Raw genomic sequence first — 17,449 nt, forward strand, 5'->3', positions numbered from 1 at the left:
AAAAAAAAAAAAAATTATGGGTATTTTTTTAAATGAAGATTGGTGGATATACTGCAACTGAATGGTTTGTGCTAATAAGGTGCTTTTCCTTGGAATTTCCTTGGAGAATCACGTATGGGAAAAGCTTATAAATGTGCTGGTAACTGAAGATCAAAAAGCAAGCCCAGTATCAAGAGATGTAGGAAAATGGAGAAAAGTTGTGGGTGAAGGAGGAGATAAAGTGTTCTTCCTTGCTGGATAAACTGGATTATGATCTTGGAAAGACAACCTAAGAAAGAAGTTCTCGTCTTAAAAAATCTGGGCCATAAGATCTGCAGTTTCTGGTAGACTCAATGTGTGTATTCATTCAGACAGGTTAATTCTGAGCAAGCTTTATATTTAATATTTTAGTAATATGGAGGATCGTCAGCAGTCATGAAACATAACCCTCATATACGCACAATAGGTTATCTTTGTGTTTTTAAATTCTCATACCTCCCTTCATATCAATAATTCTGGCAAAACTGCCTAGAAACCAAATCTGCCACAGTTAGATGGGCTTCTTCCTAAATTCGATGTGGTAGACTTGATGTGCATTTATCTTCTGAGCAAAAAATAATAATAATAATAAACAACATAATCGTGATCTTTAATCCGCAGCCATGTATTTTGTCCTAAAATAAAATTGTCAGAAACTGAGATATCAATGAGATTATTTCTTCTTTTGAAAAACAGTATCTGTTTATGATAATGGGTAATATATGTTGTCACATATAGTTTTATCAAACAAGGGAAAAAGACATCACTGGATTTTAAGTGACTACCTTACTCTGAAGAAATTTTGGAATTAGGGATTTTATCTTTTGAAATTTAGCCTTGATTCATAGAGACAAAGTAATGTCATGTGTAATATTATAATACATTTTATAAAGCAGATTACTTGACTGAGAGATAATGTGGTTAGTTTTATATCAGTACTAGATAAAAAAATTGTATCCAGGCTGTTGGCTTATTAAAAGCTGTTGCTTATTATCAGTCTTCATTTTGGATAGTATACATTAACTTAGTGAGGAAAGTTAGCCTAGAAAGTAGAGAGTTTCATGAACTAATGCCGAGGTCTAACATGTTTTTAATATGATTATATTCTCTACTTGATGAATCTATTACATCTAGTTCTCCACATACTACAATTAAAAAAATAGCAAGCATTTATTGACCCTGTCTGGTGTTCCAGCCTGTTCTCAGTACTTTACGTGGATTAAATTCCCCTTTGGTTGTTACTACTATTAAATTCCCTGTTAGGGATGAGAAGCTTAAGGCACAGTGAGGGTGAAGGACTTGTTCACGGTTACAGGCACAAGTGTGGAATAGGTCTCTTGATCACTGTGCTCTTAAATTACTCTTGTTGAAATCTAAGTGTTCTAATAGATATAGAATGAGTTAAATTTTAAAGGGACAGTTAAATTTCTGATAGTTATCAGACCATTGAATGCTTTATTTAAATGCATTCTTTCTCAAAATTACTTATCATCTTATAGATTCTTACCCAAGGATAACACTTATGATTATCATCACCACAAATAGAGATTATGCATGGAATGTGCTGCTTTTCATTCATGATGTAGTTAGAAGATTTTTCTATTTTAAGTTGTACTCATCTAGAAGACTTGTAATGGAGCAGATATTCACTGAGTGTCTCTTAGGTGATGGAACACTGTAGTTTGGGTTCCAGGGATGTAATAAGGAGGAAACATGAATTGCTCTCCCAAGTAGGTGAACATTCAATCTTGCTGACTTTAAAGCCTTCACCTTTGGGTCACCACAAAGCATGCAACATGCTTGCATAGGCTTCTTACTCTTAACTTTTTCAAGGATTTACATGAAGAACAAGTTTGGCTGTTCTTCGTAATCTCCTTGGAGATACTGTCTGACGTTTTTTCTTATTCCTGCAACTGACTCTATTTTATACATAATTCACAGGGTTTTGCACTTAAGTTGTCTCTACCCCCAAGTAAACTAGTGTGCTTCTTTTATCAGGTGAAAGCTGTTGGTTTTGTTCTTTGCCTTGGCCACCAGGAAGATCAAGTCCAAATTAGTATATACTAGAAATAGCTATTTCATTATTCTACTATGGCTTTTTAAAAATAAGTTATCACAACCCTTTAGTATCTGGTGAAATATTTAGACATACATAATATACTTGCATTGTAATTTCAAGAGGTTCTTCATTCCATGAAACATATCCTGGACCCTTAGAGTTAAGAATCCCTGCTTCTGATCTTTTCGTATCCTTATTTGAACCATTTAGTACATATGAATGTATTATCCTATGTTTCCTTGACTTCATAGAAGTAAATTATATGAAATGATAAATAGTTTTCAAAGGTTTAAGGTGCTGAGCAGTTGCAATCTCTGTGTTTGGCACCTAGGCCATGGGAAATGTTCTAGTCTATCTCAGGAGAAACTTTTTTGCTTCTCATGATGATGAAGCAGGTGGACTAATATCAATGTCTGTATAGTTTTTGTCTAAGTTTTCAAAGAAAGCACCCTAGAGGTTTTACATATATATATATATTTAATTTATATTATACACGTGTATGTGTGTATATACGTGTATAAATATGTGTTCATGTGTATTTTTTTTTTTTGTACAAAAACCACAGCCTAAACATGTAGTTCTTGTGCTCTGAGCACAATTTTGAACGGAGAGTCAGTCAGTGAAGTTAACGACATTTTTACATCTCTCTACCATAGTTTTTGGTAAAATGTCTTGAAAGTTGTAAAACTGCTTTGGGTTTGTCTCTGGGACTGCAGTTTTAAAATCTGGTTCTCAAGTGAAGGAAGAGTAGTTTTCTGTCTTAGAGTGGTGTTAGAGTCATTGGCCCCTGCCTTCAAGCTAATTGTTCACAGATGCTCCTTCATGTTGGGTTTCTGGTGGGAGGTCCTGCGTGGGGAGGCCATGTGCTCGGCTTTGCTCTTGGGCCTCCACGTATAAAGGGAGGGTGTATGTTCATTTTGCAGACTTTGCAGGGTGGGGTGCCTCATTGTACTTGCCTTTGGAAATTTCTTCCTCTTTAATGTCCCCTGTGGATAGGGGAAGGGCAGGTCAACATGTGTCCCTAAAGAGTGTTCCCAAAACTTTCGCCAGTGAGGAGGAATTCATGCTAAGGAGGAGCAATGTTTGGAATAGCTATGATTTTTCACCTCTCTTTCTCTTCTCTCTTTGTGAAAGACAATTTGTAGTACATTTTGTCTGAGGGAGATTTGAGTACCCAGCTGGTTAGATATATTTAAAGAAAAGAAAAAAAAATCACTTGAAACAGACCTTGAAGAAATCTATTATAAATTTGAGTGGGAACCTGAGAATGCTGTGGCATACAGGCAAAACTAATTAAAATAACTGATAAAGAAATGAGATGTAGCTTTACATGGGATTTTCAAGGTTTAAATGTACGAGAATTAGGTTAATAAGCTCTTTTAACTCCATAAAGTATAGGAATTCGATTCTTTGTGCAATTTGAAACGACCATCACCTGTGCCCTCTAGTGCATACTTGATGAGTTTGACAGTAAAATTTTGTTCTATGGTTCCTGCCTCTGTCCTCGTTATTGCTGAGATTCCTGGTGTGAGAGCCCTCTTAGCCTTTCTGATCCCCTCATTCCTGGGTCAAAGGGGTGGCCTTGTTTCTTCCTGCCTGTGTGGTCTTGCTGCACTGCTCTGGGCCTAGAGAGTAGCAAGCGCATCCTGTCAAGTGTGGCAGCTCCTGGCAGTCAATTCCTTGAGACCAGGGCACTTTCTGTAACAACCCCCCTCCCATCCATGCTGCCCAGGAATAGCATCCTATCCTGGGGGTGTTTATTCCAAGCAAGGGACACTACTAAAAAAATCTTACCTTCCTTTTCCCTATCCATATTTGTTGAGCTGGTATCTCAGAGTAGGGTCAAGTAGGTCATGTAGGGAACCTAGAAATCCCAGCATGGTCAGCACCTAGGGACATCCCTCCCAGGAATGGTGTGTAAGGTGCTGCTAGCGTCTGTCCCCACCAATGGATCCCCAAGGCCAAGTCACTGTTTGCTGGGTATAGGCAATCTTTTTGAAGCTCCCCAGGATGTGGTGGCAGTCCACTTTTGGGGAAGGTGGGAAGCCAACTTTAGGCACTGTGATCCCCATGGATAGTGGTTTGTCCACTCCCTCAGGCTTGTGACAGAACAACTTCTTATGGCATAACTGCTAGTTGTTGGCATGGTAGCTTTTTGGCTAGGGCTCTGCCCACCGTACTCCCCGCCCAACCACCATCACCCCATCCTTTACTTTGTTCTTTGCTTAGTTTAACCTTTCTCTCAATGAAGAGAGTCGTTTAGCTGCCCTTTATTCAACTGGCACATTTGGCATTGTAGAGAATATGGTACAAAACAAATGTTCATTTAAGGTTGCTCTGTCACAAATGGTTTTTCAAGTTTCACATGTCAAAATTGAGAGCCTACCAAGGAAAAGCTTAAAAAAAAAAAGACATTCACTTTTTACAGTATACACAATTTTAATAACAAATCTTTCCTGTACACTGCACTTTGTTATCACCCTCCCACCAGCCCCCATTATAATAGTATTTTCTTCCCACCCCCCAACCCAGTTGCCCACCTCCCAACAAAAACAAAACAAAACCAAAAAATGGCTCTTAAGGTGATTGAACACAATATGTTTGGACTATACTTTAAGTGTCCAGTCTCAGTTTTGATAGGAAGGTTCACCAAACATTCCATATATCAGATTTTTTTTTAAAGATTACCAAGGAAGAATAGGTTAGTTGAAGGAGTAGCAGATGTTTCCAAATGTTTATAATACCTGTATGAAAGCTTGAACAGTCATTTTCTCTGTGTTTTTGGCCTTACTCAAGTACTGTGAGTTTGCCCTAGGTTGAGAATAGAAATATTACCTATAGATGATCTTATCATCTTTATCTTCATCTTTTTCTGGTTGAAGCATTTAAGCCAATAAAATACGAAGATCATGTCCCAAAACAGACTTTTGAGAAATGTCTGTTACTGTATTGCTCTTAGGAAAATGATCATGTAAGTCAGCTTCTCAAAATATTCTTTTAAAATTTCATATTGATGTCTACATTTTAGGGAGAGAATCAGGCATTTATAGCTTTTTGCCCTGATAGCATGTGTAGGAAGTATGCCTTAAGAAAATTATATGCCTGTTTTGAATTTTAGGATTTGGACCTAGCGATGCAGAGGGCTCATTTTTATTGGAAAGATGGAGTCTAGCTCTTGGTGACTAGCATTAGAATAAGCAGATGGATTTTAATAATTAGTGGAGTTGGAAAGTTCAATCGATTCCATTCATTGAATTGGTATAGAAATTAACTTAGGCACATTAAGAAATTACATGTGTTAGTGCAGATTTTTGGCTTAAAAAATTAGTATCTTTGCTATTTGATGTTGGCAGTGGGTATTCTCTGAGTTGTGTGTGGATTTGCAGATTTATCAGCCCACTCTTGTTTCAGAAAAGTGATTGAAATCCCTGGCAAGCTACAGAAATGAATATAAACGATTCCCAACAAGCTCTTGGTTACTAGGTGGGTACAGTATCATAGCCTTTTTAGCTTTTCTTTTTCCAGAGAGATTTAATTATTTTTCTGGTTCTTGATTAAGTGTCATTTTCCTCTACCCTTGAAAGTGAAAAAAGACCGGAGCTAGGAGGGGGGTAGGTGCTGAAGAGGATAAGACTACAATGATAAAACAAAAGCCCTAACATCCTGTTACCAGGATCCGCAGTGTAGCCGTGATGCTCTTACAAGCCAGTTGGTAAAGAAAGGACATTTGACTAACAGTCTCATCTTCAAACCTGTGCCGATACTGAAACACAAATAGGCCAAAATTAAATGGAATCCTGCCTTCTACAGGCATTCGAAAAGGGAAGTTTGCACTTTAAATGAAAAAGGAAAATGCTGTCTGGCACTTACTTTTCTCTGAGAGCATTACCCAAAAAAATGGAGGGCAAAACATTTTATAGTTTTTGACTGGAAAGTATTCCTTAGTGGCTTTGCTATGCTGTTCCCCAGAATTTACTGAATGGCTTGCTTTCCCAATTTAGTTTTCTACATGCATTAAGGATTTTGTCAGTTGATGGTCCATTTTACTAAAGGTAATCTTTAAGATTAATGTGGGAATTCTCAGCCCATATTTCTCATCCTTCTCTTCACAGTCTCAATTAATGTTGGTTGTGGATGAAATGATGGAAAATACTCCAGTGCTATCCTTCAGGGCTAGTGGAGTCTGTGTGTTCAGGGCACAGTTGTATTGTGACAGACTGTGCCCTGACAAATGGGCATGGTTACCCTGATAAATGGGTTGGTAAATTTTAGCTCATGGAGCTCTCATTTGTAATGGGGCCTCTGATCCAGCCCCTCCATAGGGAAGCAGTGAGCTGCGCTCTATGCTGTAAAATCAGCTTCTGTCTCTGCCCAGGCAGGCCCAGGGTCTGGTTTAATAAGAAATGAAATGCTCACCGCTCAAGATCAGCTGAACACAGCTGGGCTGAGACTTTGCCAAACTAATCTACCCACCCTAAAAAATAGAGAGAGCACATTTTAATCTTAATTTGTGATCTCATCTGCTTTTTTACTGATACACGTTTTCTTTGAAATATAGGTAGACACCCCTCTCTCGGTGTTAAAGAAGAAGAAAATTACTGTTAAATTTCATGGGTTAAACTGTAGTCTTAGCATGTTTGCAGTTCAATCCTGAGAAGAAAATATGTCTTGAATAGAAAGATAATGTATTAATGGTCATTTTAAAGGAAAGATAACCTTTTTTTTTTTAATGGTAGTGGTTTTTCTCTAAGCATATATCCCTTTTTTCACATACAGTCAATGTCAGTTGTAGAAATGCTCATTTTTCTAAAATTAAGTCAGTCTAATTTAATGGGTTTTGCTACTACGTGCATGGAACCTCATTTATGGAAAAATTCTATATGAATTGATGACTTGGATCTGAATCCCAAATATGTCATAGTTTCTTTGTAGAAATCATAATCAAAGAAACAAAATACTCGTGGCTCTTTTCTTCTTCGTGAAAAGTATGGCATCGTTATCATTTGTTAATTATGGAATGTTTCTATTAACACTCTCTCTCCCCTTTTCAGCTGCAGGCCTCAGGTCCTTGCCCTGTTTGATGCAGATTGTGTAGTTACTCTTTGCCTTACTCTTGGCTGCCTTTTAACTTAAGCTAACTGTTTCTGTGGGTCACATTTCAAAATGCTGCCTTTCCCTTTCATCCCTTCACCTCCCTGCCACCTTTGCGTTACCACTGTGTGGCTGCATAGGCATGTACAGTGTTCTCCCATGAGAAGGCTTGCCTCAGTGATATGTTGTTCCCTTCACTTAGAAGGAACTGCTCTTACAGTGTGGATAGGTATTTAAACAGTCACATTTTAGCATATAATATATAGAAAGTGATTTTTTTTTCTTGGTTCCATTAGACTATGTTCTAGTGAGAATCAGTGTTATGCCTGTTGCTAGCCAATTATTTTTAATTTGGCTTTTTGAGGTTTGAAGATCAGGAAAAGGCAGCAGAAAGAGGTTTAAACCCCTTTGTCAAGGCATCTTTGATCTTGGAGGGAGGGAGAGAATTTGTGTGTGCGCTTTCAAACTAGAGGGAGCAGGTCACAGGATTGTTAAATTGACTCAGTTTATCTCTTTCTCTCTCCAAAATAATTTCTAAATCTTTTTTTACATGTAAATGTAAATATAGGATTTAGTAAACTAATTAGTAAAATGGTGATTTAATACTAGTTTAAAAATTGTCTAAATGCCACAAAAATCAACATTTCCATTGTAAGTCAAACTAGAGATGTATCACATGAAGTCAGTGTAATTATTTACTATTGATTTCATTGTAATGAGACCTTTTCACAATCACTTGGATTCATTGTTTAAATATATTAAAGAGTCACTCAGCTTATTAGAATTACATAAAGGGTTCTGATTTCATAATGTGGACTTCGATAGTATCTACCAACCCAGGCAAAAACTCTGGAAGAAGAATGTTTAATATTTACCAGTCTTCAGCATACATAAAATTCTACTTCTCACACTGGCAGTAAATTGTAGATTTGAGTAAATACCAAATTATCATACAAGAGAATTTTGCTAAGCCTCCTTTTAAGCAGCAAGCCAGTTGTGGTACTTGGGATGGAGAGCAGTGATCTAACAAGTATTGATCCGTATCTTTTTCTGCTCAGTAGCTTCTTTCCAAACTGTTTTCAGTAGAAAAAAACAGTGTATGGAGACCTTAGTGTAAATGTTTACACATGATAGCTTATAATTACGTACATGAAATGTCTTATTTTGAAGTAAGCATTTTTAGACTTTGCAACAAGAGTGCAAATTAATAATGAGCTTTGCTTCATATAACACTTAAAATATGGTTTCATTAAAAAAAATTAAAAATACTTCAACACTCCAAAAACTTAAGTCTCCACTTGGTTTGGAAAATTAGGCTTAATGTCACCATTGGTAAAAATTAGGTATGTATTTAGCCCCTACTATGTAAAATAGGTTACTTATCTGATGTAATTTTTGATGACAGGTCGGTATTATACTTCACATTCTTTGTATGGCAGCTGCTGACACTTGCACTGTCCATAACCATTAATGATGATGAAGGGTCCTTCATGGGTGGGTTCATATTCATTATACGGTCCTTGGTCTGACATGTTTGACATATGGAGTCGTGTTTGGGATCGGAGCTGCCTGTGGTTCTGAATCATTGAGCACTGCCTAATTCTTCTTAAAGTGGGAGGGCAGCACTTCCTGGAGATGAACACTATAAAAATAATAAAAAAGAAAGAAAACAATAAAGCCATTGTTCCTGTAATTACCCGCTGAGTGAAGATGGCATTGTCTGGTTCGGGAAAGTGTTCCTCAGTAGTAACTGCTATGCCTGCAGTAGTTGGGATTTCTTTGTCTCCCACATGGTAACTTGATGAGCTTATTCTTTTTGTATATTCAGTGGTTGGATCTCTATAAGTTGTAGCCATGGCAGTGACAGTGGTTGATAAATTCCAGCAGAGCTGAAATCCGTGGACTGCATCTAATATATCCTCTCCTTGGGTGTGGTCAGGGCTATGACATAGGATAGAATGTTCCCACCGACCTTGGAAACTGCCCAGCCAGGAGGCCAATGCACATATTCGAGGGCTGCATTCCCACAGATTGCCAGAGAGGCCGACGGTTGTGAGGGATCTCAGGGAGTTTAAGATCTTGGAATCAAGGCTATTTAACTTGTTGTTATCCATGAGGAGAATTTTAAGATTAGGCATCGTTTCAAACACTGTCAGGTCGATGGCTTTGATTTCATTTCCAGTCAGGTCTAGCTTTTCTAAAGTGCCCCAGGTCCACTCCATTCCACATGTCAAGTTGCTAATTTTGTTCCATTGTAAGAAGAGTGTGTGCAGACTGCTTAGCCGTAGGAAATGAGCAAAATTAATCTTCGTCAGCTGGTTGTGCTCTAGGTGAAGCTCTCTCAGTTTGATTAATCCTGCAAATCCATTGCGAGCCAAACTCCGCAAACGGTTTGTGCTCAAATCCAGAAACTCCAGACTACGACAGTCCCAGAACAGACGTACTGGGATAGTCCGCAGGGAGTTGGACCGTAAATGCAAGGTCTGCAGCTTCCGAAGGCCGTAGAAGAGCTCCGGGTGCAGAGATGACAGCTGATTAAAAGACAGGTCCAAATTTTGCAGGTTAATCAGTTGAGTAAAAGTTGTGTTTGGCAAGTAAAATATTTTGTTGGAACTTAAGATTAATTCCTTAAGTTTATATAGTCCTTGAAAAGCATCTTCTTTTACTGTTGAAATTTGATTGTGGTCTAAGTGGAGCCAGGTAAGTTGACTGAAGCTGGCAAATTGATCCCTTTCGAGCTCTGTGATGTGATTGTGCCTCAGGGACAGGCCCAGAGAGCCCTTGTCTGTGGCGTTTGGCACTGAGCGGAAGCCCTGAGAGTCGCAGTAGAAGAGCAGCTTCTCGCAGCGGCATTTGGGTGGACACGCCATACCCAGGGCAGGCAGCATTTTTAAAACCATACTCATTGCATATATTGCTGCCAGCATAGGGGCCCCTAATGGCCACTTGAAATGTAAGCCTGCAGAATATAATTTAAGGAAAACAAGAAGATAGGATATTTTTCAGCAGAATGTATGAGCTATTAAAAAAACAACAACAACATTATGGCGAAAGATTTCACTGCATATAACTTATTTTTCATTTGCTGCAGGAAAACTAACCTTGTTAGTATGACTAGAACAAAACTTAAGCCATTAAGAGAAAAGATAGAGCATATTCTGTCATTAGCTATATATGCTTTTACCTAAACCTCAAAATCCAAAAATTTGACAGTGATTTCCCTCATAAATCATGTCCAGTGGCTTATTTTAAAAAGCATGATTCCTTGCTGACTGTACAAGACACATAAACGCATGGACTTACCCATTCTTCTGAGCACATTGGAGGCTGCATTCAGTCGCGGTTGTTAGACTCAACGCAGTGAGTCTGTAAAAGGCTCTAACATGCAGGAGCCTTTGACCAGTTTCCTGTTTTCTGTGTCCCAGGCTTTCTGAGGAAAATTGAATCCACCAGGGTGAGTTATTTTTTTCCTTAGGATATTCCTCTCGAAAGCATTGGTTTCATTTTCTCTGTCCTCTCTGCTTCTCTAAATCAGTTTTGAATGTAAGTTATTAATTTCGTCCTCCTTTAACTGCTCAGCTGGTTAATCAAAGCTTCGGTCTCTCTTTTCCGCAGCCGTTAGTTCTCTCGGTCTTAACTTGTTGATGGCAGATGGGCGGCTTGTTGCAGAGAAGAGCTCCTGGAGCAGCATGAGTGCATTTACTGAAAAGCTTTTCCGAGAAACGGCACAAGAATGGAATTGCTTATGTGCTGCGACCACACAGAACTGTATATAGGCTGACGTCACCGGGTGACGTGTCTTTTGTTTGGGTTTTCCAGAAGCTTTACTGTTATAAAGCACCGTGCTTTGTAACAGTATCGGGGTCGCTGTAAGACCCCTTGATTATAATAAAGCAAGAAAGAGAACCCCTGACTTAAAAACATGGTGTTCCTTCAGTGTAGGAAGCAGCAGTGAGGTTATAATAAAGGCTGCATTCAGGAAGACCCATCTGAACAGTGAGTTGGGATAGCAGAGTGATGATTTTTAATGCTTGGAAGAGCCAGTGTTAGACTGCCGATTCTGCAGAGAGAGATCATCTAAATGGGCAGGAGCCTGCACGATTTATGAAGTGCAGATTTAACGCCAGCCTATGCAAGGTAGTGCCTGCTGCTCCGGTAGTTTGGAAAGCTACTCAATCACCTTGTTGTTATGCTTGGTTAAAATAGAAGTATGACTGTGATTTTCTTTAGATGTGTTGGAAAACTAGCCAGGTGGGCTTGGCTTCTTTGTCATTAGGAGCTTAAAGTCATAAACCACGAGTAAAGGGGGGGGAACCTTACAATACAAAGTGTTTGGTTACTTTGCTCCTTGAGAATTGAAGGGGAACTTGAGTTAAAAAGATTTCTCCTTTTCTGTTTCATTTTATAACAATGTTTTAATCATAGTGCTGATTGAAAAATAATGCTGATTTGATCTTTAGATGTCTTACTAGGGAAAAGGTTAGGGTGATACTGTCATTTAATACTGTGTGCCCTAAATAAACATTAACAGTGGAACAGAAGTGATTTAGGACAAGTGATAGAGCATGGTTGGATTCTGGTGTAGCCCCTCGTATTTACCTCAGAGTCTCACCTGCTCCTTCAACTGAAAGGAGTTGCTCAGCTGAGCAACTGAGCATGATTTGGGGCATTGTGGCACCCATGTAACAGAACATTTGCATACTTAATAGCTCCTACCAGCACACTTAAGAACTGACTTTGAGTCTAATACTCTTGTTGGAATCTCTGGTGAATGCAGAAGGTCACTCATACTTTGGAATAGGATTTTTGCTTTGGCTATTTTTACTTGATCTAACTGTGTCTTTTCCCTGCCGAATAGTGTCATCACTTGTCAGAACTTGGTTATGAATTTACAGTTCCATGTTTTTTTTACAGATTTTATTTATTTATTTGAGAGACAGCTCACTAGAGAGAGAGCAAGCAGGAGGGGGGGGGGCAGAGGGAGAAGGAGAAGGAGAAGCAGGCTTCCTACTGATCAGGGAGCCCAACGTGAGGCTAGATCCCAGGATCCTGGGATCATGACCTGAGCCAAAGGCAGACATTTAAGCGACTGAGCCACTCAGGCGCCCCCAGTTCCATGTTTAATATAGTGTAAATGTGAAAGATTGCTCTAGCATTAGTCAGGGCCATATATTCAGGCCTGACAAATGTAAGGCCTTTTACACGTTATACCTTATATTAATTTGGCCTTCCATACCAATTTCTGTCATACCATTGGTGCTTAACCTGGAGGCAAAAATTTCAAAACTACCCATGGTGTCTGTGAAACCAGAACATCATTGGCCTCATTCCACTGGGCAAGAAGTCGTCCTTTTAAGAGGTGTAGTTCCTTTGTTGAAGGGTGATACTGGAGTGAGAATTGGAAGAATCCAAGGTCCCGTCCTCACGGCCCTGCATGAAGGTGCAATGAAAGCATCGGCAACTGCAGTTTGTATAGTCTGTCTTCTTAGAAACAGACCCGAAGATGGATTAGAAGTATTAGAGTTTTATTTGGTAAGTGCATCAGAGGTATAAAAGGAGGGAGAAGACAGTGGGAATACTCTGAGGGCCACTGGAGTCTTTAGGCCACAGGGCACGTCTGATACCTCTGAAAGGAAAGAGGAAGGAAAGATTTGACAGACAGTCATAGACTGCATTGCGTCCCCAGGCCAGAGCCAAGCTCCTGAGCCAAAACTGCCCACGAGTGGAACCCCACATTCTTAAGAATGAGCCTGCAATAGTACTCCCACCATTTCCCTCCTTGCTGGTTAAGGAACGGAGAGGTCCTGTTTTAGACCTGAAGGATGCCACTCCCCCCACTGACCGTCATCTGTTGCTTGTGCATTTTTCTGTGAATAGGTTTCAATCAGATTCTTACAGGGCCTGTGATCCTGGGCTACACAGTTTCCTGCTCTACAGGAACTTTCTCCCAAAACATCTAAGGAGTGGGAGTCTGATAAAGGTTGTCTCTTTTAATTTTTTTTTTTTTTTTTTAAGGAAAAGCAGCCCTTGGGATACTGTAAATACCCTTATTGAGTGAAGTCAGCTACTCTCTGATTTAAAAAAAAAAAAAAAAAAAAAACCTTTGCCAGGCAGGAGGAACTGGATTAAATTCTTCCCTGAAGTAACCACTTTAGTTCCATGTGGAGAAAAGCATTAGAGTCAATTGGATTAGAGCAACCACAATTAGGAATGAGTTGTATGTGAAAATTTAGAAGGAAGAGCATCTCCTTCCCCTTAGACTCTTGGTTCCTTTCTGCTCTCTAGTCTGCTTGCCTACCTCTTATATATTAACAGATAGAAAATGCTTAAATTACATTATCCCAGCACTATTAGATCAGATTTGTGGGCAAGGGAAATTGCCCAGAGAAGCGTGCTTCAGTGCAATCAAGAGTAATTATTTTTTGACGCATCTGGAGAAGTGGGCAGTAATGCACTGGAGAAGGTAGGCAGTAATACACGGTACCCAGAGTTCCTTCAAAGTCACCTGTCATCTTGCTCACTTGCCTTCTCTTTGGGTTCACAAGGTTCAGTCTGTGGAACCAAAGAAGATACGGTGTTTGTCTTAAGGTTGGTGGAATACATGGTTCCTGTTGATGGAATTTTGCATCATTTTTTGATCTTTATCTTTTTTAGCTCAAAGGACTAAACAGAGATCCATGTTCTTTCTGAATTAAACTTATTTTTGGTTTCATTTTAGGCAGCTTTATTCTCCATACATATGCCTTTGACTTAATTAAAGTGGCAGTACAACCTCTGGAAAGCACTATCCATATCATCTGTTTAAGTTTTCACTGCTTTGTTGTTGTTTGTGACAAGGCAAAGGAGAAGCAAAATCTAACTCATCACTCCTCTCTGTGAACGGTTTTAAGCAAAAGTATATGAGTCAACCGGCAGGGTTTAGGTGCTGTAGTTACGTGCATTACTCTACACGAGTAAAGTTTGCTTTTAATGTGTATTGCTGATTAGGGAGAATTACTTCCCTGCTTGGAGAGGCAGATGTACAGATACATGGAATTTTCTGTTCATTTGTGGTAGAGCCGGAGCTTGATTTTGCATTATGCTAAAAAGTCAAATGTTTCTTTAATCATTCCCAAATCCAAAAATTGTAATATCTCTAGCACCAGTGGTGTTGCACATAGGTGCTCTGGAGAAGTATGTTAAAATAAACCTTGTTGCTGCCAGTCTTGATCGCTACTGGGAAGATCTCCTCACGTTTATCAAAAAGTGATAGTCATTTTTGGGTGGAGGTCCTAGATTAGCAGGGTCTGAGTATATCCCCTGCTAAGAACCTTTTAGGGTTCTTAGTTGGCAACCTCATATTTGGGCCTAGATTAGAGTAAGAGGGTTTCTTTTGGAGGGAAGAAGGAAGGAAGATGAGAGAAGATATGGCAAATCCTAGAGTTGTTCACTGCTTTCAAACTGCATGTATTTGGGGGCAAAGATATGACTGTTCTTTTAAATTATTTGGTTTACTATTTATTTATTTATTTATTTATTTTTAAAGATTTTATTTATTTATCTGACAGACAGCCAGCGAGAGAGGGAACACAAGCAGGGGAGTGGGAGAGGAAGAAGCAGGCTCTCAGCAGAGGAGCCTGATGTGGGCCTCGATCCCAGAACGCCGGGATCACGCCCTAAGCCGAAGGCAGACGCTTAACGACTGAGCCACCCAGGCGCCCCTGGTTTGCTATTTAGGAAAAAGTAACCATTGAGGTTCATGCTGAACATTAGCTTGTTATCTTCCCAGGAAATAAAACATATATGACAAAGGCAGATAGAATACATAGGGATCGATGGCTTTACCAGTTTATCATGTTGGGATGGACTAAAGAGTGGTTGATAGTCCCAGGTGGAGCTGGAGGATCTGAGAGCATTCAGAACGCTAGGCTCCTGGAATCTGGGTGTTCACTAGACCACTGTTGCAAATAAATAAATAGGTGTGTGGTTGGGAATCTTTCTTTTAAAAGTAAGTTGTCCACATAAGGCCAAGAATCCCCATTTTTTACTAGATCTTTGTCCCTATCCCTACCATTGATTTTGATTTTTAAAAGTCCTTTTGTTCTCTTGTTAGTAAACATAACTGAGAAAGCAGAAAGAAGGAGTAATGGTTCCGCAGTGATGGTGAACTGTGTTCCTTTTGATGCTGTAACTTACAAACTTAGGGATTTCTTCTAGCTTTGGAGGCATGTGTTTTTAGTAGTTGTTGCTGGTGGGGGTGGCAGGGCTAGGATCAGGTAACAGCCTAATTCTCTTGTGCTAGTGTTTTATTCTGTGTCCAGGGCTAGGTAATTCGGTAAATCTTGGGGTGATACACTTCAGTCAGACATTAGGTGAGGGACAATCTTTCATAGAAGTTTGGGCAGAGGTACATTTCAGCCATGGAGATCTTTATTTCGCCTACCATAGACCTCAGACCAAACAGAACTATCTTAAAGTCTTGATTAATGCACAGACTGATTGAAATTTGTATTGCCAAGCCCGTTTTTTTTAACTGTTTGCACAGTGGCTTCCTCGTGTTTACCCCATCCTCTGCGTGTGGCAGGCTTCATTTTTTTATTCTGAAATTCAGCCAAGTTTGGATTTGTCCTTCCTGCTCCTCCCTCTCCATTTCCAAGTAGCTTTCCAAGTAGCTTTCTCTTTAGACGTGTTTCTTCCTGCCAACATAGGTGGCTCACAGGTATACAAAGCCATTTTCACAGAACAGAATTAAGAGTTAAGATACCCATTCATATTTTCTTTAAGAATCCCTTTCAGTGTTAGAGGCTTTGACCCAGTTGGCTAAACTTAAAGGGGTGAATTTGCATGTATATTGGCTAGATGCTAGCAGTTTTCATTGCTGAACCTTAGAAATGTCATTCCCTCAAAAATCCGGGGTAGAAGGATAGTGACATGTGCTAAGACAAACAAAAAATTTGAACATGTGATATCAGTGCAAAGAAAATCAATAACAAAAATTTGGCCCAAAGAGAAAAAGATCATTTCTTACTGTGAAAGGCTTATAACATTATAGCTGGGCTTGAGATGAACCCATATTGCTGAAAAAGTACTGCTAAGGCTTGACATCCTATGGGAGCTGATTCTGACTTGCTGCTTGTTCTGTGTATGTGTATATGGTGGGGGGGGGGTCCTGTCTGTCTAATGGCTTCATGGTTTTTCCCTTGTATGGCTGGCTCTACTGTAATTTATGGACATGTCGTTTGAGGATTTTGGCTTTTGTAGACAGTAGAAAATGAATATCCTTTTAGTATCTTCACATCCTTAGGCAAGTTTATATATAAATTCCTAACCATAGAATCACTGGGTTACAGAGTGTGTATATTTAAAATTTATAGACATTGCCACATTGCCTTCCAAAAAGTTTTAAACCATTCCGTACTTCCCCAGAAGTCCGTAAGTGTTCACTAACCATCCCACCACCTCCCTCCCCACCCCCAAACCATATTTAACAATATCTGGGACTCTAATAGGTGAAAAATGCTTTCTTTTATTTGTTTCTCTTTACTTATGAGTAACAATGAACAACATTTTGTATGCAGGCGTGTTATCATTTTTGTTCTTTTCTGTGGACTGTGTATTTCATTTTCTCATTCCCATGTGGAATTGGTAATTTTCTTAAAGATTTGTAAGCTTTTTTTTTTTTTTTATTAAATTAATTTTGGGAGGCGCTTGGGTGGCTCAGTCAGTTGAGCATCGGACTCTTCATTTCGACTCGGGTCATGATCTTATGGTCGTGGGATCAGGTTTCACATTGGGCTCGGCCCTTTTTTGTTGTTGTTAATCAGCATAGAAATCAAAGAGGTCCTGGTTTATCAGCAAATCTTAGCCTGATTTTCCTAGCCAACTGAGCAGAAAAACCTTCTGAAGTATCCTCACAGTTGAGTCATCCTAGTTCTTTTTTCCCCTGGGTTATTAGCAGTTTCAAAAATAAGGCCTTCTTTTATGACCTTCATGTACTTAACTTTGTATATCTGTTTGCTTTATTTATTCATTTATTTTTAATTTAAACTTAGTCAACATAGAGTACATCATTAGTTTCAGATGTAGAGTTTAGTTATTCATCAGTTGCTTATAAAACCCAGTGCTCATCACATCACATGCCCTCCTTAATGCCCATTACCCAGTTACTCCCATCCCCCACCCTCTCCCCTCCAGCAACCCTCTGTTTGTTTCCTATAGTTTAGAGTCTCTCATGGTTTGTCTCCCTCTCTGATTTCTTCCCATTACTTTTTCCCTCCCTTCCCGTATGATCCTCTGTGCTAT

General features: G+C 39.3%; 2 protein-coding genes across 2 annotated transcripts in view; one reads left to right on the forward strand and one right to left on the reverse strand.

The window, feature by feature from the left end:
• CTNNA1 (catenin alpha 1) overlaps positions 1-17,449 on the forward strand; it is a 176,097-nt gene that overhangs the window by 104,948 nt on the left and 53,700 nt on the right. The gene's annotated exons all lie outside the window — the stretch shown is intronic.
• On the reverse strand, positions 8,581-10,611 carry LRRTM2 (leucine rich repeat transmembrane neuronal 2). The gene is made up of 2 exons (XM_011229289.3): positions 10,472-10,611; positions 8,581-10,127 (listed from the first exon to the last, which is right to left on the reverse strand). The coding sequence occupies exons 1-2, from the start codon at positions 10,473-10,475 to the stop codon at positions 8,581-8,583; spliced, it is 1,551 nt and encodes a 516-aa protein (XP_011227591.2). The 5' UTR covers positions 10,476-10,611.

The sequence above is a fragment of the Ailuropoda melanoleuca genome, chromosome 3, assembly GCF_002007445.2.
Source record: "Ailuropoda melanoleuca isolate Jingjing chromosome 3, ASM200744v2, whole genome shotgun sequence".
In the NCBI taxonomy this organism is placed as follows: domain Eukaryota; kingdom Metazoa; phylum Chordata; class Mammalia; order Carnivora; family Ursidae; genus Ailuropoda; species Ailuropoda melanoleuca.